Source organism: Armigeres subalbatus, chromosome 1 (genome assembly GCF_024139115.2).
Source record: "Armigeres subalbatus isolate Guangzhou_Male chromosome 1, GZ_Asu_2, whole genome shotgun sequence".
Classification (NCBI taxonomy): Eukaryota; Metazoa; Arthropoda; class Insecta; order Diptera; family Culicidae; genus Armigeres; species Armigeres subalbatus.
Window position 1 is genome coordinate 89,141,583 of NC_085139.1, and position 25,077 is coordinate 89,166,659.

A 25,077-nucleotide genomic window follows, 5' to 3' on the forward strand; every position below is an offset into this window, starting at 1 on the left:
ATTGGTAATTCGAAGTTTTGTCCTTCTGATCTATTGTTCAACAATGTTTCATACACTGTGCTGGTTGTTGAAGGCAGGATTCAATTGACTTTGATTTATTGATCGCCAAGCAAATTATTTACAAGTTTAAGACAAAGTTATGATATAAAAAAATACACAAGTATCAAAACTTTATAAATGAGTTTCGATTGGATTTGTAATACGTCCGCCATTACTGTTTTTTGTTAGAGGTACCCCCTAGGGCCAGCGAAGGTACCCCCAGGGGTACATGTACCCCAGGTTGAGAACCGCTGCCCTACAGCAAAAATATGTTACAAGTTTCAATCGAATCAACGATTATCAAGTTTGGTCGATCTGTCGTACTGCGTGGAATCCGTCTTTTCCAGAAAATACGCAACTAAGATTTCTTAAATATTTGTTTTTATTCATTCATAAACCCTGCATACAAAAAAAATCAGGAATCGCGTATGTTTATTTATGTTTGGCTATGATACATCGGAAATCAGAAAAGGGGATCAAGTCTCCTCAGTCTCCTCTACGCAGAACAATCGCGCGATCACCAAAATGCTCTAATCTGTTTTGTGCGTCGATAAGTCAGAATTCTAATACTGTTGTATGTTCTATTTTGAGAAATCCGTTCTTATTAGTAGAGTAGAAGTTACGTGATGGTGAATCCCGAAGTTTCCATGGTGAATCCCGATCTATGTTTCTGATGTTTCTGAATCCTACCCAACTAACACAATCTCCTTCTCGTGGTTGTTGTGGAGATGCAGAGGTATTCTTGGTCCCTAGTAGCAACAATAATCACACTCTAATATTCCCTTCTTTTCCCAACTGACTGTAAGTACTTCGTCGGCGCCGTAATTGGTCAACATTTGCGAGCTGCTGAAACGTGCACTTCGAGAATAGATGGAAAATCCCAACACCTATTCACTTGGGTCGCAGTGCAATTTACACCAGTTCTGATCTAGGATAGGATGTGCCAATTAGTGCCGATTTTCTGTCAAAATCGTACCGGTTGCTGATTGGGTGAAAATGACAATCGATTACTTCGATCGGCGGTATCACATTTTCAAAAGGGCAGCTTGTTGTTACCCTGGCCGTGTTGCTGGGTAAATAAATAGAAATTTATGAAAAAATTCAAAAGTTTGATTTTTGATTTTTTGGGTATAATTAATTTATGCTAGACTACAAATGATGTATGCATGATTCTCAAGTGTTATGCTAATTCAAAACACTTGATTTGAAGCATTATTTATCAACTTTTTACCCATTTCACTATAAAACTCATTTAATTCCATGTTGAAACTTTTTTCTGATAGTACGTAGCATCATTTATTACGAATAATGAAAGAAATGAACGAGAAAACATGAATTTGTTACATATATTGTTTTACGGATTTTGCATAAAAAATATTCGGAAGCACTGGCCACCACCTCGTCGAAGCAACCAACTGAGGAAACAACAAGGCAGTCGCAATTCAATAGGAGATCGTCAGTTGCATTCTAGCAAAAATTCCGCTTGAGGCCCTTCCTAAATATTTTGACAACAGCCACTACACCTGATGGTATAATTGCAATATTTCCATTATCAGGCGACAGGTGGTGTTGCTGTGTGTTTGCATCAACGTAATATTGCATATACACTAGTGACATCTGCTGTTCGATATCGTAAGCTTTCAATGTTCCTTCCACACACACGAGGTGGAGAACAGTCTTGAAGAAATTGAAAGTATACAGCTAGAATTTAGTATGGAGGTACAATGAAATCTCTTTTATTGTTTAGAACTGTAAAACAAGTCGTGGGAACAAAAATCTAAAAATTATTTGTAGCTTTTGACCTAGGTTTCATATTGATCCGATGCGTAGTTAATGAGAACGGATGATTTGTCCATACAAGAAAATTCATTTTACTTTAAATGTTGTGGCGCCATCTCGTTCAAACAGCACCTTTGTCTTTGCCTTATTGTCACATCCTATCCAAGGTTCTGATCAATCACGGAGTAGCGACGTTCCTGGAAACTTCAATATTATAATCATTTTGAACAAAATTAGGCACAGTGTAGTAGTGTTGAAGAACAAAAAAAATGCCATCACAACCTTCCAATAATCCTATAGATAAGTATCTAGGACGAAATTGAAAGCATTATTATACTCAAGGCTTAGCAAAATACTATCTCTGAATGCATCTTCAATGTTTCAATACACAAGCCACCACTAAAACAAAATGAATAATCATTGACAGGGTCACTTATTTCACGACCAGCTGAGCCGGGTCGGGGGGTAATGACAAAAAATGCACCTTTTTAGCAATTCTTGATCATACTGCCTGGTTTATAATTCGCCTTTTGTGACAAAACGACCTACGAAATGAGTGCTTTATGCAATTCAAAAAAGTTGCATAAAATCCATGACTATGACTAGTTAAATGACTACATTTTGCTGAATTGGCTTGGGTAAGTGTTCAAACGGTGTATTCTCTGCGTCGCAGCTTGATGGATATGACATCAAAATTTTCGAAAGGCAAGTTCATCTTTCGCCCAAGTAGCACAAGTCAATCTAATCTGGTTGCAGCAACTTAAATTTAACTGAATCTGGTCATATATAAGTTACTGTAATCTATGTGTAACATATGTGCTGCTCGAGCGCTTCATGGCTTGTCGAGCTATATAATGGGGCACGATAATATGGAATCTATGTTCTATGTAGCAACATAATTTATTGATAAGAATGATCTATAGTGTAAATTAGACTGTACAATTTTAGTACAGATTTATCATATTAAAGTCCATTTTTCATTGCAATAATAGAATCATTGCAATAGAAAGCCTCTCTCTACTTTCATTCTCTTTCGACATTTATATAACTATACTGAAGTTTACTAAAAAAAACCTAAAGTTGTCTAGCGTGCTGAAGTGGAAATGCAGCAAAAAAAATGCAAAACTAGCTTATCTATTAGTGAAAGGGCACATTCGACCTATTATCAAAATGCCGAAAATAAACGTTGAAGTCATACCTTTCTGATTTTGAAGGACATTGAATCATAGTAATTGGAATATTCTAATGAATTGTTTCCATTCGGACAAAGTTATAGTTCTTTGAAATTATCACTTTGTTTTAAATTCCAAACAGCACTAAATGGCATACGTTCGATGGGATGTCCATGCTTCACATAAATAATGACCCCAAACTGAAGACCTAATTGTGAAAATATATGTTTACCTGGTTCGTTTCAGACCACCCTCCCCCACTCTACTGATGCACAATCAAACTATCGAACAACGAACCGGTAAACCAGAGCAGTAGGTAGCGTACCTTCAGAAGCACAGATAATCTATCTCTATACCGAACAAAACGAGAAAAATAAAAAGACTGCAATGCCAGAGACGACGAACCTTGAATATTTGGCAAACGCGCGTGAGTTCGTCACGGTGTTCGTTAGTGTGTCACTTTTGATTGCATGGTAAAGCCGTTAAAAGCCACAGAAGTATGTATGTAGGTACACAAAACTCTGAGCGCAGTCAGTGTTTTGCGAAACACCTTTCCGTGCAACATCAAACAATTCAATATACACATCATACACGGTTTATTTTTTTTTTGCGACAGAAAATAGCATCGGACAATAAGACTGGTATCAATCTATGGCGTCTGCGAGAATATAAGCTGGATGAAATTTTGAAACGTAATCGCAATTTCGTAAAAAAAAATGTGCTTCATCTAAACAACTTGGTACAATCAAAATATTATCTTACCATAGTTCTGATGTTAAGATTTGTTTTAAGTGGTTGATGTGCGAGAAACTTTAACGTGAGTTTAACCGTAAAATTGGTCGCTTTGTTGCAAGAAGGGAAGATCTTTCTACCCAACTACATTCTACCCCAAATATGTACATTGTAAAATTTATATGCAGACAGATACACCTTGTATACATAACGATTATAAACTTACCTTTAATTTGTTGGACAGCTCACCGGCACTGGCCAGAGCATCGCCGAACGTTGACGGTGCCAGTCCATAGCTCGAATGAACGCCTATCAAAAGCAGTGATAATATTAGCAGTCTGGTCGTCATTGCGAGCATTTCCCCGCGTGCATCACTTGTGTACAGCTGCTGCGCGATGTTGAGGAGCGATCACCTTCTGAATATGTAGACCCGAGATTGATTCTTCAGAACACTTCGGCAACAGTAGCAGAGGGACCCCTACAAGTGAGTTGTTGTAAGTAGTGTGTATGCCGACGTTGGTGTTTGCTACGTAGAAGGGTATAGATTGAATATTTGCGTCACTTAAACTCGTCGAAGTAAAATTAATGGAATTTGTAAAAGCTGATCGCTTCTGACTGACGATCGGAAGGGTGGCAAACGGATTTTACGACTCATGCTAAAGGTGCAGAAGCTGAACGATAGCATAAACCACATACACTCTAACTTTCACTTACTCAGAGACTGAGTAAAATGTATTGCTATCTCTTTTTTCTCATGGAAATTTTACTCAGTTTTCGTCAAAAGCGGGACTACTCATAGCTATGAAAAGTAAGGTAAGAAAAGAGAGGGCAATACAATTTTACTCAGTCACTGAGTAAGTGAAAGTTAGCGTGTAACATGTTATTCATAGTCCACGAGCGAGATACGAGTTTGAAAGAATTGATTATAATTTGATTATTTTAGTTTAAATTGTCACGATTGCTACAAAATAGTGAGTTTTCATCTGGTAGGGATAGTCCACCATAGCTCTAGCCCACACATGTTGCAATACTCATGCGTTATCAGGTCTTCAGATAAATATCAAAAACCAGTGATTGGTTGCATTTTAGCAGGTATAGTATTTGGAGGGGTAATAATATCGAAGTTTACTCTTTAATCCGCGCAAATTAAGTGGGAACCTTTAATTAAAGGGATAATCGTCGCCAGATTCAAAACAAGGACCTATTATAGGACTATAATAGTCGTTGTGGAACGCCTTGATGCTGCAAATATGTATGCGGGTGACTTCAATGCAAAGATCGGATCCGACAATTCAAACTATAAGAACCATATGAAACGCCACGGTTTCGGGGGAGTAAGAAAAAAAGGGAGAAAGCTGCTCGCAGAATCCTGTGAAAACAACTACTTGGAGATATTGGTATTGCTCTCCCCTCATCCGGTTCACAAGGGTACCACATCCATCTCAGCAGAAATCGGAAACGGGCCTTTTTGATGGTCGGAATACACGTAGTGCCGATATCGCATCTGATTATCACCCTCTCATCGACGAAATACGCCTGCATAATTGCTCGAATTCGTTGGCCGGAGATGAGAGTTGGACAACGATTTATAACACATCAAATAGAAGATGTCACAGTGAAAAGGTCCTTAGTCCTGGTGACTCATGCTATCAGGCTTCGGAATTCTCACTCATATGAATAAAAACCTGCGAATAATCCATTAAGCGGAGTGTGATTTTTCATGGTCGCCTGTGAGGAAGTATTCTCACACAACATTTTTATCCGGATAGAATGGCCGGATTTAATCCACAAATTTTCCTTCTCGTCGCCTCACCAGATAATTTTTACAAGTATATTTACAAAAATTTAGGACCGCAACGGGATTCGAACCCAAAACAATTTTAAAATGTTCAGAGCGCCCACTAAAACCACGCCACCACATGAATTGATTGAAAGCGAAGGGAATACTGCTGTATTGAACCTTTTGCTTGTCGTGGCGCATCGTCAGATTCAATCAGCTTTGAGAGGCAAAGTAAGCAGCATTTGATTTTCGCGAAACATGGGAAGAAGGATAACAATTTTTCACACCATCGCTTGTGCCGGACTTTATCGCACTGTAATTTATCCGGATAAAATGCATGGTGGAGTGATCTGTTGCCGCGTGAGTGAGTGAGAAATCCGAACCCTGCATGATATAGAAAATTTCCCGGTCGACTGGATGCAGGGTATCTTAGTGAAAGTGCCATTGTGCCAAAGTGCCACACTGGAGCAGCGGGAATATCTGTTACGTCATAGGCGTCCGAAATAGAGGTTAAACGACGTCGACATCTCCCACAGCCACATATGTCTTCAAGGAAACCGAAAATATTCATCAAAGTAGCCAAACATGAAAACCAGAAAAATTTTGATACTTTTTAAGAGCTTCAAGCCGTCCAGAAGCAAATAGTCGTAGGTGGGATCCTGAATGTGGCCAAACCTGAGGCTCCACCTCAACGCACAATATATCGAAATCGTACGGTCTTTTCCCCGCCAAGGGAGTTGGTGTGACGGTGCTTCTGTTATACCGTTTGTTTACTGAGATCGTAATTTACATTGGTCTTTCGGAAGACACCAACCGGCTTTATGGAAAAACAAGGAATTTTGCTCTATAGTCGTAAGAATTTATTTATTTATTTATTTATTTCGTCAAACATAATGTAGACTACATTAAAAAACTTATAACTATGTTCTATTGTAACTAATGTTCCCAAAATATAAAATATATAAAAATATATATACGAGGCATGGTTAAATCAATTGCTTCACAATACTGATTGTAAACAGACATTATTTGATTCATTGGACTAAATTTTGCATAATTTGTTCGATGATGACAGGTGGCAAACAAGTTTCGATTTCTCAATTGCCGAGTAGGAGTGTAAAAATTTAAACAAGACAATAGTTTGGTGGAATCAATGCGGTGCGAAACAATATCATTCACAAATGAGATCATGGCAAACTCACGACGCTTTTTCAATGATTGGATATCTATAAGCATACATCGCGCCTCGTACGACGGAAGTGGGAATGTTGTCCACCCTAATTTGCGTAAGGCATATAAAAGGAATTGCTTTTGAATTGATTCTATTCGATCATCATGTGATTTCATATACGGAGACCATACAATGCTACAATATTCTATAATTGATCTGACATACGCAACGTACAAAGTTTTAATTGTATAAGGATCTTGAAAGTTATAACTAAATCTTTTAATAAAACTGAGCATATTTGTTGCTCTATGGATAATGGTGTTGTAGTGGTCAGTAAAGGTTAGCTTAGCATCTAAGATTACACCCAAATCTCTAACCCTTTCACATTTTTGTACTGGTTGATTTCCTAGAGTTACAGTTATCGATGGTGTGCTCCGTTTTCTACTGAAAGTGATCAAATTACATTTCTTGACATTAAGTTGTAGTAAGCTTTTGTTACACCAGTTATCAAATATGCGTATTTCGTTCAAGTAGATGTCATTGTCAACAGTATTTTTGATTTCCATAAATAGTTTCATATCGTCCGCATAAATAAGGATTTTAAGATGCTTGAGAATGAGTGATATATCGTTTACAAACAATATGAATAGAAGAGGTCCTATATGCGAGCCTTGGGGAACTCCAGATGTTACATTGACTGGAAGCGACTGTTTCCCTTCAAATCGTACCATTTGTTGGGGGTCAGTTAAATACGATTCAATCCACTTACGGAGTCCCATCTCCATTCCCAATTTCTCAAACTTAAAAATTATCATACGAATATCAAGCCTATCAAATGCTTTGCTAAAGTCTGTGTAAAGCGCCTCAACATGACTACCTTTGTCCATAGCATTCAATGAGTAATTTACAAATTCTAAAAGATTGGTTGTAGTCGAACGTCCTTTAAAGAACCCGTGTTGTGCATCTGTTATTATATGTTTTATTTGGTTGAACATCCTTCTATTGATGATTGATTCAAAAGTTTAGGAATACATGAAATAATGGCCACTCCACGATAATTTCTAATATCAGATTTTTTCCCTGATTTAAAAATTGGTATTAGAAAAGACTTCTTCCATTCTTTTGGAAAGCTACTGGTTTCTAAAGATAACTTGAATAACCAAAATAAAGGTGTCGTAAATTCGCTTGCCAACTTTTTCAAAAACATAGGTGGAATTCCATCTGGTCCGGATCCTTTTGAGGCATCCAAATTCTGTAGAGCTGCCAAAATCTCCGTTGCATTAATTTGGTTTACACCAACACTGCTTAAATAGTCAGGAAAATGTGAAAAATATTCATAATCACGATCACTTTCGGAAAATTCGGTATATGTCTCTTGAAAAAAGGTTGCAAAAAGAGTACAAATTTCATCAGCATTATCTCCTAATTTTTCATCTAAAGTCATTTTCGATGGAAAATTGCTGGATTTTAGCTTGGTTTTGGCATACTTGAAAAAGTTTTTTGGACATGATTTGATTTCATTTTCAGTTTTAGCATTATACTCCGTAAGAGCCGAAAACATGGCTAAACTAAGTTGATCGCAAATATTCAAATAGTTTTCTAAATTTTCTTGACTTGTGTATTGTTTATAAAGTTTATGAGCCTTTTGCTTTCGGTTTTTCAAATTTTGATTTGTTTGTTGAACCATATTGGGTTTTTGAGTTATAATTGCGACGTTTCCTCACGAGTGGTACTTCATTCCGAACAATGTCTAATAAAATTGCATAAAAGTCTGTAACAGCACATTCAATGTCAGTTTGATTTTGTAAAATTTGTTGCCAATTAGCTCTGTTCAATTTTTGTTTAATGTTGTCAAAATTTGCATTTTTATAATCGAGAATATTTTCGAAATCATAGCCATAAGGATCATGGTTCCGATGCACAAATACAGAGTATTCTATTGCTGTGTGAAATGCTTCATTTTTCCATAACGGCGATAGAGACTCATTTACACAGAAATCATCGAGAGTGTTTGTGAATAAAAAGTCCAAATAGCAATTTTGTCGATTTTTCACATGATTGATTTGATTCAAGCCTAAACATGCAGTTCTTTCAAAAATAAATTGTAAAGTCTCATTTTCACCGACAACTGGCAGCAAAATACTTTCATTCTCAGAATCTGGAATGAAGTCTGCATTACGTTGGTTGAAATCGCCGTAAATGTGAACTTTGAATTCAGGCGGAAAATGGGAAATAATTTCATCGGCATTATGGAAGAACTTTTCATATGAGGATTTACAAGCTTGATCTGGAGGAAAGTACACTGTTGCAAAAATGTGAGTTTCACCATCAATATGCGTTTTTACCCAAACATGCTCAAATTCATTAAATTTGGTAGGATCAATGAGTCTGAATTAATTTTTGAGGAGATTGAGATGAGAACACCTCCGCCAGACATTCTTTGCGCTAGGACGAAATCTCGGTCATCTCTAAAAACATTATAATCTCTATCAAAAATGTTTTCGCTTTTAACGCTTTCTGACCAACTTGTTTCAGTTCCTAAAATAACCGAGAAAGAGGAACTCAAAATTTGTTTATGTATTTCGTTCATTTTGATAGCACTTTTCATACGATTGAAGTTCTGACAGTATACAAGTAGTTCTGTTGCCTGTGCGTTTGATGAAGTTTTTGGTAGTTCGTCAATACCATTACAATTTTCTACGACTTCCTCCAATGAGTGCGTTAAGTTGATCGGAAGTACTATTTGTTGGTCACATTCTGCATCTCCCGACTGCGTCAATTCCTTTAAAAACCCGTCTGTTGGCAGGAGCACGAAGAACAGTGATTTGTGAATGAGCTCCTTAGCGCCGGTCCAAATGCCCAATTGGGAGATGATGAACTGTCATGACTAGGGTTCAGTGTTTCTCCTCGTTGAAAATTTATGCCGCGGTTGTTTTTAACTGGTCCCGAAAACATGGCTTTTGCTGCTGTAAGCAAATCCTTATCCGGGGAGAAATCCATTACGATTATGATTATGGTTGTGCGCGTTATGGTTGACATTCTTGTTGCTATTATTTCCGCATTTATTCCGGTTCATAAAGCTGTTCCGATCATTGTGGTTCATGCGATTATGGTTGTAATTATTGTCGTTGTTTCCATTGAAATTGTTGTTTCTGCTTCTGTTAACCGTTTTTCTGCTTATGTCGTTGTTGTTGTGTCTTTTGTTGATGAAGTGGTATTAACTACTACTAAATCGTGGTAACTGGTAACTAAATCGTGGTATTGCACTCAAACGGTTAGACAATTCCGTCGTCAAGATACCGAAACTCGGCGAGATGCTTCGTACCTGAAAACTCCTGGAATATGGACGTCGTTACTACCACGGACATAACAGGTGAGCAGGTCGATGTACCGGCGGAGAATAAATCGGCTCGGACACGACCGCCGCATAGTACGCCGCAAAAGGAGATACTAAATCTGGATTAGTATCTAATAGATCCCGAACCGAATTAAAGCAGCAAAACTGAGGAGACAGTGCTGCGAGCTCCTATGTCACGAGACAGAATGGAAGAAGAAAAACGGCTAGCTTAACTGCACATTCTACGTGATCTGGCATTGAAAACGGAACAACGGAAAGCTGAACCGGAAGCAAGAAAGTGGTCTGAGAACGATCGATCTGCAGTCCAAATCCTGTCACCGCGTAGGGAAACTAGGTTTAAAATGCGCCAGTCAGCTAATACGAGTCATTGCATTTTCTGGGTTAATATGCCAAATAAGGTTAGAAACCCGATGACAGCTGAAGAACAAACATGTTTTTAGATCAACATAATAAAAATAAAAAAAAAATTGTTTTTTTTTCGCCTTTTGATAAAATTTTAGCTACTGTTCCCTTAAGGTTTTTTTTTGCTAGATTAAAATATTTTTCCAATAATCTTTGTATATGTCTGGAAAAACAAATTAGTAAAGATTGTGCCAAGTTACTAAAAAGTTAACATTATTACATTTTTCATAGAAAAACACACATTTTAATATAAACTGTGTATGCAGGATAAAACGCGCTCATCAGATATGCTTGACTATAGATGACATAGTAGGATAAAAGCGTATGCCACTAATATTTTTTTTTTAATTATCAATTAAAAAGTGAAAAAGTAGGAATTGAAAAGTGAGAAGATTAAAGTGAAAAGTGATGAGTGAGAAGTTTTATGAGTGATGAGAAGTTAGAAGTGAGAAGTAGAAATTGGAGATACCACTAAAAAGCACTAATTTTATAATCAATCGGAAATTGTACACTGGGGTATGATATATGGAAAGTGAGGAGTGAGATGGGAGAAGCGAGAATAAAGAATGAGAATTGATAAGTGAGAAGCGATACGCAAGCAGTAAGAAGTGCGAAATAAGATGTGATCAGTGAAAAGTTAGAAGCAAGAAGTAGAATGTGAGAAATATTAAGCGAGATACTTTGTGTGAGAAATGAGAAGTGAAAAAGCAAGAAAGCATGTGAAAAGTTAGAAACAAGATGTGAGAGGTACGAGGTGGGAAGCAAGGAGTAAAATTGGAGAATAGAGAAAAGAAACGCGTGAGAAGAGTTGAAGGGAAAGAAGTGAATAGTGTGGAGACTACTCAGAATAGAGTTTTTCTCAGCATAGATTTTTGGGCATCCAAGAAATCCATGGAGTAAGGGCTAAAGATCTACACGCGTTACGAAAGATCAATCAAACTGTTTTAAATATGGCACATGCCCTTTGGATGTGTATAATATAATGTGTCAACGGCAGAGGTTTTCAGTCATCCAAGAATTCCCTGGAGTTAGGACTTAAGATCTACACGTGTAACTAAACATCAATCGGACTATTTTAATTATAGTACATGTGTAAAATAGAATAAGTCAATGTATGCGGTTCTCAGTCATCCAAGAAATCCCTGGAGTTAGGTCTGAAGATCTACGCGTGTAACTAAACATCAATCGGAATGTTTTAATTATGGTACATGCCCTTTTGGGTGTGCAGAATAGAATGAGCCAACGTAATAGGTTCTCAGTCATCCAAGAAATCCCTGGAGTAAGGTCTTAATATCTAGGCGTGTGTCATTCAAGAAATACCCTAATTTCCCCCTTGGGGGCAGCAGGGACTTTGTCCAAGGGCTTGACGACCCCTCCCCATGGCCACTGCGAGTTAGACCAGGGGCCATCGTCCCTAACCCCTAATCCCAAGGCGTCAAGCGACCCGTGCCGAGGGGATGCATGGCCAAGGGGTGAAATAATAAGCTAGGCCTTTAACGGAGCCTGTGGGGTACCTGGGCACCCTCCACAGTAATTGTCCCTTACCGCGTCATGCTGGGCTCTGGCGTGGTGGACCTCTTTTCCCGAGCATCTCGTGGGACCAAAATGGAAAACCAAGTCAATTCTTCAATTAGTGGTAGTAGTGTAGGCGACAACCCCTTCGCAAGAGGTGGGTTGTTCAGGTCTCCGCCTAGGAGGCCAGAGGCAATAGTCGGCAGCTCAGTGCGCAGCGCCAGCGTGGGTCACTCAACCTTCCTCTCGGCTATAAAAACGCCGGTAGGGGTTATTGACGGCCCATGGCTTGTGGAGGCGATGAACCGCAAACGCGATGGGCTTTCGGCCTTCGAGGTGGCGACGGAACAGCTGGACGCCATCATCGACTTTGCGTCATCGAAGCATAATATCAGCAAGGACCTCAAGAGGAGCTTGCAGAAACTTCGAAAGTCGATGCTGGACGCCAAGCTGGAGAGGGCGGTCAGGACGGCCAAGTGTAAACCCGTGAAATCGGTGGAGTCGAGGTCTACCCAGACTGAGGCCCAAGGATTCGCGGACTCGGGCAAGGTCGAATCGACCGAAGGCGTGCCAGCGAAGACGGTGGTGCCAAAGTCTACCCAGACTGAGGCTAAAGTATTTGCAGGTACGTCAGGGGTGACTGCTCCAACGGAGCAGCCCAAAAACAGGGGAGACAGTCTCCAGGGATGAGCTCCTGGGGCCGCTTCAAAACGCGGAGGGTTACTACCCGAACAAGGGTAGTGGGGCTGGGAAGCTGAACCCCGGTCAGGTACCTCCAAAACCGGGGGAGGAAGGACCTGGAAAGGTTCGTCCACTCAGGAAAGACGGTGATAAGGGGTTACGGCAGGCTGAAAGTTCTCAGCCGCACCAGACCAGGGAAATAGAGGGGGGTGACGCCTCCTGGACCCTGGTCAAGAACAAGAGGAAACCGAAGACGTCAAGGGCCGAAAAGAAGGCCCAGGCGAATGAGGGTAGCAAGAAGTCTAGGGTAGGCGCCAATCGCTCCAGGGGCGATGCCCTAGTCATCACGGCGGACGAGGCTAAGTACTCGGATGTTTTGAAGGCGATGAGGAGTGACGTCAAGCTCGGTGAACTCGGCGCCGACGTACGTCGAATAAGACGTACCCGGATGGGCGAGATGATACTCGAGCTGAAGCGGGGCGTCTCGCAAAAGGGCGCCGCCTACAAGAAGTTGGCGGAGGAGGTCCTAGGCGAGACGGTCAAGGTGAGGGAGGTGAATCTAAGGGTTAAAGACCTGGACGAGATCACTGAAGTCGAAGAGCTCGTCACGGCACTGCGGCGACAGTGTGAAGTGGAGACGACCACCGCAGCCGTTCGGCTACGGAAAGGTCCGGCAGGGACGCAGGTAGCATTGGTTCGGCTATCTGCAGTGGACGCCTCTAAGGTAGTCAAGTTAGGGAGCGTCAAGGTGGGATGGTCGGTATGCCCTGTGCGCATATACGAGCAACCCGAAGTTTGCTTCAAGTGCCTGGAACCGGGGCACAAGCAATGGGACTGTAAAGGCCCTGACAGAAGCAATCTCTGCCGACGCTGCGGATTGGAGGGACATAAGGCAAAATGCTGCACGAACCCTCCTAATTGTTTGATCCAGCAAAGCTGTGAACAGCAAGCACCCCATGGGGGGTTCGATGTGCCCGGCGTTTAAGCGTGCTGCAAAATCAAAGTGCAGGTAACGCAGCTGGCTTGCTCGGCCTCGCCCGAGTGTTTGGTGTGCGCAGGTTTTGAGGAAACGGCGGAACACGTGTTGTTCGTGTGCTCACGTTTTCACGCAATGCGTGACCACATGCTTGCCACATGTGGTCTGGACACTACCCCGGACAACCTAGTTCGGAGGATGTGTAAAGAGGAAGATGGCTGAAACGACGTTTTATCAGCTATCGCCCAAATCGTCTCGAAGCTACACAGAAGGTGGCGCGTGGACTCAAGAATGGCTAGTTCAGGCGCAAATAAGAGGTGGTCAAGGGATCGGAGTCGGCTTCATGGGTCATACCGGTGGTCATGCTCTGTGGTCGAACTCGATCCTTTTATCGAACAAGTGGCCGCGCGATGAACAACATGGTATCGTCGCTTTTGCGGCGTCAGTCAACCGGGCGGGTTCCGAGCCCGAGGACGGAAAGGGGTCCTCGTCAAGGCTGGGGCAGGCGTAGGCACCGCGTCGGCAAATCCCTCTGTGTGTTGGCGAATAGACCCTGTCGCAGAGAGGTCAATTTGGGGTGCATGCGGCATCATCATTCTTGACACTGTTACCGCTCAATAGACGTCACGACCCTTCTAACCGAAGGAAAGGACACGGTAGGAAGCGAAATAGACGGAAAGTAGAGAACGGATAAAAGCCAGGGGAGTCAGTTAGCGTCGGTTCGTGGTAAGGGATAGAGAGTGTATCGAGCTCGTTATTCGGAATTCTCGTAGTCAGTACCACCGCGTGGCGCACATATCCGGAAAAGAAGTAGCCAGGACAATTTCAGTGACGAGTGACCGGAAAAGTTCCAAGACGTCGAAGGAACATCGAAAACCTTTTTCCGTACCAATGGCCAGCGAGCCCCAATAGTTATTTCGTTGGACCACACGCGGCGGAATAGAAGAACCAACGATATTGAGGATCTGATCCACAAAGGTCCGGAGGGTTCGTCCACGCTTTTGGATCCAATCCGACGTGTTCTCTATCCGTCAGCGGGTACTAGGGCGGCTACCTTTAATTTCCTCCCAAAATGGAGCCATCGAAGTAGAAAGGCCATTCGTTGAGCGTCGCCACAACGGACGCCATCTTGAAACCCGTGACCAAACAGCGAGGGTCACGAAACGAACGTCCACAGGTCCCAGTCGCGGAACCTTGACGACTCAATCGACATCGACACGCAAGCGCTGGTAAGGATCGGGAGAGCGAGGAAGATAGGCCCCCTCCCATCCCTTGCTTCGCAGAACCTTGACGACTCAACAGACATCGACACGCAGACACTGATAAGGATCGGGAGAGAGAGGAAGATAGACCCCCTACCGGTACTCTACGTCCCAAACTGCTGCTGCAAGACAATCCGGACCCAATCGGTGTATCAACGGACCTATCGCACCGAGAGAAACGCAAACCCCCCCCCCCCTGGGGAAAAAGAACACGTGAGATAATGCATGTACATTCTGACCCATTTCTATACACCTAAATGTAAGGGCCCCAACGGTTCCTGTAACGGCCGCATCGATCGCTAGCATGTTCTAAATTATGATTAAAACCAAAAATTGTTAAGTAAAGAGATATATATATATATATATATGTATATATATGTTAAGCTAAATGATTTGTTATTCTGTAACTCTATATTTGGTCTATGGTGTGTCCCTGATTGTTTTCTGCACTGTGACGTCATCGAATCTACAGTTTCCACTTGATTGGTGAGGTGAGTAGCCCGAAGCAAGTTTCGCCGACCCTGAGAGGGTGTAGCCGCGGGGCTAGTCGGTCATCACAATACCAGTCGTGCAGAGGGAAGTAGGCGTGAAGTCGACCCTTTCCACCGTCCGAGGACATAGGTCGTGGGAAGGCCACCGGGAAAGCCGGCAATGCGCTGGCACGATACCATGGTGTTCTTCTAAAAAAGCGAGTCACGATGTTCGGTTCTGCAAGGACACGCAGCTAACCTCGAGGGTGCGTTGTGCACTGGCCCCCCTTTGAAGCATTACTTTCTGGTTGTACCGAAGGGACTATGGGCTTGGCGGCAATGGAAACGGTTTAGCGGGTCGGGGATGTAGTCCTGCCTCCCTCGTTTGCTGTTGGAGGTAGTCCCTAACCCCGCACTTCCTGGACAACCCAGGATGTCTGTTGAGCAGATTCCCCCTCCATTGCTTAGGAAGAAAAAAAAAACACATACTGTCATCATCTCAGTTCATCGAGCTGAGTCGATTAGTATATGATACTATGTGTCTCCGGGCCTTCTATCAAAAGTTCTTTTTTGGTGCAATCATATAGCCTTCGGGTACAACTTTGTTGTAAGAGAAAGGCTAAAACAACTATAACAATTTGTTTTGTGATGTTTCTATTATAACATTTGAGCAATTGGGGAGGGGGGAAGATTTATCAGTGAGCTTCACACAATTAAAGGGGGAGTCGCACTTGTTGTTACATGAGGGAGAACGGGGTTCAAAATCCCGATTTTTCGCGTTACGTAATTTGTGCACAAAGCCAAACTTTCAGCAAACAGATGTGGGTTCCAAACAACGAGACCGTTTTGATGAAAGAAGGCGAAGTCATCGAGTTCAACACTTTCTCTTGTGGGTTGGAGGATGAGAAGGACAACTATTTTGCAAGCCTCAACCCTGTGTTCAACTCCAAATAGTCCAGCTACTAATCGAATCAAAAATCTATGGTACCTTACATTAACAATCGCAATAGCGAGGAAACCAGAAAATGTCACTTGTGCTCGGCGAGTTCTCATTGTGATCTGGAGAAGTGTGAACAGTTCCGTAAACTATCGTTTGCTCAGCATCGATCTACAGCACACTCCTGCAAGGGTTGCTATATATGCCTGATGTTGGACCATGCAAGACGGAACTGTAAGTCCGAGAAGAAGTGTTTGATCTGCAAGCAGTGTCATCATGAGTTAGTACACTCTAATGATTCCACAAGAAGGCGGAGGAACTACTGAACCGAATGTCAAGATAACGTGTGCCACGTGAACGAAAAGAACATGATGATAACTGCTCGGCGTAGGAAAAGTGAAAATATGAGAATCGCAAGGTAGAAGAGAAGAGGAAATGTTTTCGCTTTTCAATGAAGGCTCGATTATGTTGATGATGGTCGCTACTGTTGCTGTGCCTATTGGTCTAATGGGAAACGAAACCCGTGTCTCACAGAAGGACGAACAAGCAGGAGGAGGAAATATCGATGGTGTTTTCATTCCATATTTCTGGACCATCGGAATAACGAAGTGAAAAATATCTAAACTGTAAACAATACATATCTATTTTCGCTGAAATTCGACATGGCAAAAATAAAGCGATTAGACATCAAAAAGACTGCGAGAATAGAAGAACGTGAACCACTTAGGAAAATCAACGTCCTGGACGCTGCATTTTTCAACTTCGTTTTACAAATTTATTACAATTCTTACAAGCTTTACAAATATTTTTCCATTTTTTTGGTACAAAATCTATGCGAATTTGTGCATTTTGAGGATCCATTTTCAAGCCGGTGACGCAATCCAGATAGGCGTCCCGCGTTTCGCAGGACGCTGGCTGGTCACATTAGGTATAGCTTGAAGATCAACGTGAGAGGCTCCAGCTTGATGGAATACTTTAGTAGTACCGATCTCGGTTTATTTTACAACCTGAGGAACCCCATGGTTGAATTCAGATTTGACTAAGCTCAGGAAGCAGTGCAGAAGGAGTTGGAACAGACGCCATTTAGCAGGGACAAAGTCGTTCAAGTTGGCTCGGAAAGCCTACAAGAAGGATCTGTGATCTGCTGAGTTTTTTCCGGCTGGAAAAAAAAACTTTGTGCAAATGTTTCCAATTTACGTGAAACCAGTCGGTTTGACACTGAACAGTTTTGCTCTTTTGCTCTTTTTGCTCTCCAGGGAAGGATGTGGTTTATCCCTTTCTATTTCAGAAAGGTTTTGAGCATATGAGACATGTTTTGAACAAACTTTAAGTATGCAGTTTTACTACTGGGTAATATGCCCATGTCCTGTCACTGTAAAGTTAATCCCAAAAGGAGGAATTGCTTCGTATAAAAAAGCAAAGAGTTTTAGACCCATGAGTCTGTCATCTAACATTGATAGTGGGTTTGTGTATTAGGGGGGACGTCCAATATGCACCCCTTAAGCTTTTTCGATGTTATCATCAATATAGTCAAAAATGCCGATACATTTCAGCGTGCAGATGCAAAATTTACAAAACCAGCTACATTTCGCAATGGTCTCATATTTAAAACAACAAGGTTTTTCTGACTTTTTCACTCTTTTAAAATAGACCTGGGCGCCGCCGCGCCACGCCGCAGCCACCGTTGATTTTTTTTACGCCGCCACCGCCGTCAAAAATGAGTCGGCGCGCTGCTGCATGAAAATTCTTCACGCCGCCGAATATTTTTTACCACGCCGAAGGCTATTGAAGGACTATTAAACCAAGAGTTTATTTGGTTTCGTACATTTTGTTCGAGTCATTCGAGACGCAGAATAAGCCTAGGGATCCTATAATGAGAGATATGCGAAAGCGGCCATTGTAAGCCAATCGAGCATTGAGAACTGTCAAAACGTGAGCCAAATGAACGTTGTTATTGTTGCAGATTGATCGAACGACGAGGTTGAGAGGTATTGAGATAGATTTTAAGAAAAGTTTCATCGAATAAACAATTTGTTTTACTTTCGCGAGTAGAAGTAATCTAGTTTATGTATCGTGTTTCGCCTATTTGTATTGCACTTTTATTTTAGTGATAATGCTTATTTAAACACTGTTAGTGGACAGACAAACATATTCCAAATTGTTATCAAATGCAAAGTCATATACAAGCTTCAACATTTTGCGCTGCGGCAAGTGCTGGAAGCGTTTGCTAACAAAAGTAACAGCGTTGCTAAATCGTCTGGAAAAGTATTTGCATATCTCTCATTATAGGATCCCTAAATAAGCCTAAATGGGTCATCGCTCTCACCGGCAGTATGGAGGTCGGATATCAAAATCCTTCAAAAAGGTCTTTTATAATTTGGTTTTCTTGTCCTAATTAAAATCAGTCTATTCTACAGGCATTCTAAGTACTTGAAACAGTGATCCATTCTCACCCCCATTTGACCCATTGCCACCTCCGACGATGGTAATTTAATCCTATTGGAAACACATTTTTTCAGTCAAGTTCATATTACATTTTTCTACTTCCAAGTATGCAGAAATTAACTAACTATATAGAATTGAGCTGATTTTTATATAAAAGTATGCTTGGTGAACATCAAAATAATTTCTTTAACAGTGACAATTGAATAATTTCCAAATAACGCTGCTCACACAAGATTATTTTGGACAGACATCAAATTGTTTTTGACAGATGTCTTATCGGTCTTTTTGGAAAGCACCTGCGATTTTTATGACCGGTTGATTTTTAATTTTCGAACTAGGGGAACAGACGGCTTTGGCAGGTTTTGTTCTATTATTGGCAGGGGGTTTTTGTCGACCGAATTTTATGAAATTTGGCCACAATATTCTTTGATATGCAAAGAATGTTTGGGCCAAATTTGAGCATAATCAGTTACCCATCGAGCATAATCAACCCCCTGCCAATAATAGAACAAAACCTGCCAAAGCCGTCATTACCCCTATCACTTTTAAGTTTAATTTGATTTTAAATCAGGAAATAAGCGCAGCTCAAGAAATCAATTGTTTTTTCAAGAATTTCAGAAACTGCTCCTAGAAAAATTTAAGAAACTCCTATCAGAATTTCTTTCTGTTTTGGACTAAAATTATTTCATATTTTCATTTAAAAATTCAATAGTTTTTATTCGGAAACTCAGATTTTTTTTTAAATTTACTCTATTGACTCCATCAAAAACGGTGGAATAGGTGGGTCTTATAAAGATTCCCTACTCTTCCGGCCATCTCTTATAAGTATAAACAAAAATAGTGTGGTAGATCTTACTTCGTAACACACCATGAAAACTTCCCATTTCCTCCCATCCACATTCCTTTCCCGTCAGGTGTGTGATAAAAAGGCTGTGAGGGTGATGGCACAAATCTCCCAAATTAAGGTGAACGTGCCCCTGCAACCGACGTTCTGATACCTGATACCTGAAGATGCTGAGTTTTTATTTAAACAAGTTCCAATCTGGCGCTCTCGGGCTTACTTTCCTTTTTCACACTTTCACTTCAGTTATTCATTACCGATTGTGCCATAACCTAATCAATCACCAATTCCAACAATGACCAACAAATGTTGGGGAAGAGCTTTGATACAACTGATTTCTACACCAGCCAATGTGCATCGTTTGTAGAATGATAAATTATTGGCAAAACATTTAAATACATGGGCTTGGAGATTAGTGTCATGTTTTGTGCATATTTCCAATGATAAGCATCATATTTTATTCATCTGGGTTTAACAAAAAATAAAAGGGGGCCTACTTAGCCTAGCGCTAAGATGCGCGGCTATAAAGCAAGACCATGTTGATGGTGGCTGGATTCGATTCTCGGTTTTCGTTTTGGAAATTATCTCGACTTCCCTGGGCATAAAAGTATCATCATATTAGCCACAGTCCGAATGCAAAAATGGTAACTTGGCTTATAAACTTCGCGGTTAATAACTGTGGTAGTGCTGAATGAACACTAAGCAGCGAGGCGGCAATGTCCCAGTGAGGGATGTAATGTCAATAAGAAGAAGAACTTCACAAAAAATAACAAACGATTCTCTCTAGCAGTCAGGAGTCTCAGACTTAGGAAAAGTTCGTTTTGTGTGACGAATAATCATCTGCGCGTTAAAAAACTTAAGCGTGCGCCATGGTTTCGCAATCGGCATCAGAAGAAAGTCAACCGGTTTCGTGAAAGATAGCCTAATCGACCCATGATTGGGTTACTACAACCAAACATGAATATTGATAGCGTAAATGTGGCTTTGCACCCTACAAAAAGGCAGAATCAAATTAAGTCAAGTTTTCCTGCCTACACGAAGTTTACGTATTACCGCAAAACCCAGGACTACTTTCACATATAAATTTCAATCCACACCTATTTGAGCATTCAAATCTATGCCAAAATAATCGAAATCTAAACAAATTGACCAACGCAAACAAATATCGTTTTCACCGTGACAATGAATCATCATCGCAATTCAAATCCGTCTCGCGAAACCCGCCAGATGTCAATAGTAAATGTAGCGAATCCCCATTCGGTCTCTGGGTCAATCAGCTGGTTGCTTCTCCACTGGCTGTTTACTATGGAATGTTATCGAATGTGTACAGACTGCATTTCTTCTTTTTCGCTATTCTTTTTTTTGCGATCTTCGACTTGCTATGTTCATGTTTTGTATAGTATATACAACCACACTCAGACCGCTATTACTTAATCTTCGACGAAGCGCTACTTTACAATTAACACAATTTTCCGCTGTCGTTTTCTCTCTTTTTCTTCACCGGCTTTAACCGTATAGGGACCTCACGACAATACATATAACTATTTTGCTGGTTGATTTCTTCGGGGTCACCTTTTTCAGTAACATACAACCCCACAGCTTCACTTTCAGTGCAGTTATTTATACTGGTTAAATAAAAGGGTTGTACGTTTTTGCACACTGCATGGCTATATCAGAAAAGACCTAATTTAGCGTTCAAAATAATACTGCAACCGATGTTTCTCCTCTTCACCGATGCGTTCGCTTTGGACTTCTTTCGCGCGCACGGCACTGCCTTCTAGCCCAACACTAATTCAATCTCACGCTGCAGACGAAAGTGCCAATTATGCCACAACACCAATTTCAAAACTGCTCATTAATGGTGAAATACGGTTGAATCGGCCACAACCATTTGAACTACCATCTGTTCATATCTATTTCTGAATGATTTAACCCCAAAAATGCGCCAGAAGGGAAGGCTTCCCCTCGCGAACCAAAAGACGTTTACCCGAAAACTGGGAGCACCACTGAGAACAACCGACAACACAAAAGAAAAACGACCGTTCCGACTCGCGGATCGCGTGAAACTGAACAGCTTTTATCGTGCGCAGATGCTTAGTATAGTTATCGTGCAGAAACCTTCGAAACCAAACTTTACAGCTTCAGCCCATGCATGCGGAGAACACTGAGCGCGATTTGTCTACTAACTATTTTTGAGCTCCCTTCAGCTTCAACCACGCAGTGCTCCATCCACCAGCAGCAGTTGCCCATACTCTGCACGCTAAAGCTTCTCAACAAACGGATCAGTTTGCTTCACACAATATGGGCCTCACACATAGCAAATAATCACAAAAGTTGTCGTATGTATATTCTGATAAGACCAGATCCGAGTTTTTGAAACAAATTTGGATCGAAAGGGGAGGCTTTGTTGCTGAATTGAAATCATCAGCGTGATCCAAGCACTCTAGCGTGCCAAAATGACGCGACGCTATACTCCGAACCCGAAGCACGTGGTCATCTATCTTCATGCGTGAATGTACTCAACTACGCAACAGCTGCTTAAACGTGCTTCATGTATGTTGTCATTTGTCATGTATAAACCATTCAAATGTCATACTTATGTGTAGAAAATATTAAACTAACGATTTCTCGGTACTTATTCAAAAGGACGTATGTGATTTTGTAAACAAAGATTCAAACATCGATTTGTCCAATCTGATGGCACACCCACGAAAATCAACACCACCAACAGGTAGCTGAAGCCTCCCCCTATCTGTCTATGGTGATGGTTTGCGTGGGAGGGCTATCAGATTGGACAAATCGACGTTTGAATCTTTGTTTACAAAATCACATACGTCCTTTTGAATAAGTACCCGAGATTTCTGAATATTCGGATTGGGAATATGTACCTATATACAGTCATGAATAGCAAGCGTTGGCGACTGCGATTATTATGTTGCTTTTGCAATGTTTACAGAAGGATAAAAAAGGGTACATACAAAGAGCAAAACCCAAAAGCTCTGTCGATGGGGCGACGCCGACGTCGCGTCGTTAGCACGTTCTTATGTTGAGAGGGCAAACGATCCAGTTACACGCCCAAAATTGCACAAACAAACAGAAATAAGAAATCTTATTGTCTTATTCGACTGTTATAACCTGGACTGCAATAATCTTACAGAGAATCTAGTGGAATGAAAGGGAATAGTGCTAACTAACAGTCTTATGACAGGTAATCCGACTGTTTTGACGTAAGCTACGTTTAAGACTCGGATACAGGGTGTAAAATGAAAATTTAAAAATTGGGGGCCGTCACGAAATCTTGTAAGATTTGTAACATTAATAGGTCGTTTATCTTTCAATGAATTTTAAAGATTTATATATCAATCGATTCGCAAACTCTCCACCAATTTGCCAGTAATATTAAAACTTTTGAGTATCAACGCTAAACTATTGAAAATTTTAGTTCTTTCATATATCGTGCATCTCACATGCAGCGCGTTTCAATCCTTGGTAAATGCCTACTTTTAGGGTATTATCAATTGTTCAACTGGGGTGTATGGAAGGGGCGGCCCAGCTGCTAGATAGTGGGGTCCCTACTCCCTCACAAAGTGGGAGATGCTGCTAAAGCTGGGTAGTAATGTCGGCGGGATAGTTCCTTCTCTTCTATATAGAGCGGAATAATTGGTTCAGTGTACTATATTTGAGTTTACGTAGTTTACGTCGAGTGGTTGTGTCTTGTATACAACCCCAAACATTTTTTTATATTTCTTAAACTTGCAAAGCTAGTCCATGCTTTGTCGATCCGTGCAGCTATGTCGATCTTATTACTACCTGCTACCGTCTAATGCCACTTGGCTGCCATCAAGATGTTGAAAGTCAACACCATTTTTGCAGGGTTGCTGTCTGGCATTCTTGCAATATGCCCTGCCAATCGTACTCTTCCCGGCTTTAGCTACCGTCTGGGTACTGGGATCGCCGTAGAGCTGACGAGCTCGTGGTTGCTTTTTCGCCGCCATAAAACGCCAAACATGGTCCTAAGCACCCGTATCTCTAATACTCCAAGTGCTTGCAAGTCCTCCGCGAGCTTTGTCCATGTTTCATGTCCGTACCGGTCTACCGGTCTTATCAGCGTCTTGTACATGACACATTTGGTGCGTTGGCGAATCTTTTTGACCGCAGTTTCTTCTGGATCCCGTAGTAGGCCCGCCTTCCACAGATGGTGCGCCTTCGTATTTCACGACTTTTCCCATGGGAAAACTGTCAAACGCAACGCAAACGTATCCTATGTGCGGGGCTCTTAACATTGTTATCAGCCGTTAGCAAGGATCCAAGGTAGACGAATCCCTCGACCAGATCGATGGTATCCCCGTCTATCGTAACACTGCTTCCCAAGCGGGCCCTGTCGCGCTCGGTTCCGCCCACTAGCATGTACTTTGTCTTCAATGCATTCACCACCAATCCAGCTTTTGTTGCTTTACGTTTGAGGCGGGTGTACAGTTCTGCCATCATTGCAAATGTTCGGCCGACAATGATGTCCATGTCATTCGCAAAACAAATAAATTGACCGGATCTGTTAAAAATCGTACCCCGGCTCTCCGCATGACACCTTCTAGCGCAATGTTGAACAACAAGCATTAAAGTCTTAGTCCTTGGAGTGACTGGAGTGTTCGCCCGAAATCTTCACACAGTGTTGCACACTATCCACCGTTGCTTTTATCAGTATGGTAAGCTTCCCAGGGAAGTTGTACTCGTCCATATATTTTTCATAGCTCTACGCGGTCTATACTATCGTATGCCGTTTTGAAATCAATAAACAGATGCTGGTTGGGACCTGGTATTCACGACATTTTTGGAGGATTTGCCGTAAAGTAAAGATATGATCGGTTGTCGAGCGGCCGTCAACGAAGCCAGCTTGATAACTTCCCACGAACTCATTCACTAATGGTGACAGACGGCGGAAGATGATCTGGGATACCACTTCGTAGGCGGCATTAAGGATGGTGATCGCTCGAAAGTTCTCACACTCCAGCTTGGGGGCAACAGGGACTATGTCCAGGGGCTTTACGCCCCTCCCCATGGTCTCTGCGAGTTAGGGAGCTGCCTAGGACGTGGTGGGGTTTGGCAGTGGGCTCTGTTAAACCTCTACAAAAAGCTACATGTGTCCGCAAGGAGGTCCTATCAAAGTGACCGTGTGCCGCTCAAAGCGCACATGAGCCCAAAGAGTGCCAATTAGCATGGGGAGTGTCCCTACTTCGGTAGGGTACTGCGTATGCTGCTTCAGCAGAGAACGAATGATCTGCTTGTTTTGAGGCAGGGCGTCACCACTATTATCACTTCGAAGCACGGCAGAAGTTTGAGTGTGGACTGTGCATGCCGAAGGAGTGTCGTATCGTAGTATCTTTGATTGGTCCTTACATACCGCTAATGACACCTCGAGGCATACCAGTGGAGTGTTAGGGTGAGCACTCAAACAAGACTCACATGGTACGATTGACAGTTGGAGAAACTGCTTCGGCGGCAGGGTGGTAGTGGGTTGAATCC

At 41.7% G+C, this 25,077-nt stretch overlaps 1 protein-coding gene across 3 annotated transcripts in view; it reads right to left on the minus strand.

Moving 5' to 3' along the window:
• LOC134228067 (juvenile hormone esterase) overlaps positions 1–21,682 on the minus strand; it is a 121,750-nt gene extending 100,068 nt beyond the window's left edge. Inside the window, exons 1-2 of one of the 3 annotated variants that reach the window (XM_062709853.1) lie at positions 21,545–21,682; positions 3,949–4,248 (exon numbers count right to left, since the gene is read on the minus strand). In XM_062709853.1, coding sequence (XP_062565837.1) covers positions 3,949–4,080 — 132 coding nt within the window. In that variant the 5' untranslated portion in view covers positions 4,081–4,248; positions 21,545–21,682. Of the gene's footprint in view, positions 1–3,948; positions 4,249–21,014; positions 21,207–21,544 lie in introns of those variants that run through there. The other 2 variants (XM_062709859.1, XM_062709844.1) reach the window with 2 other exon arrangements.
• Positions 21,683–25,077: the final 3,395 nt, after the last annotated feature.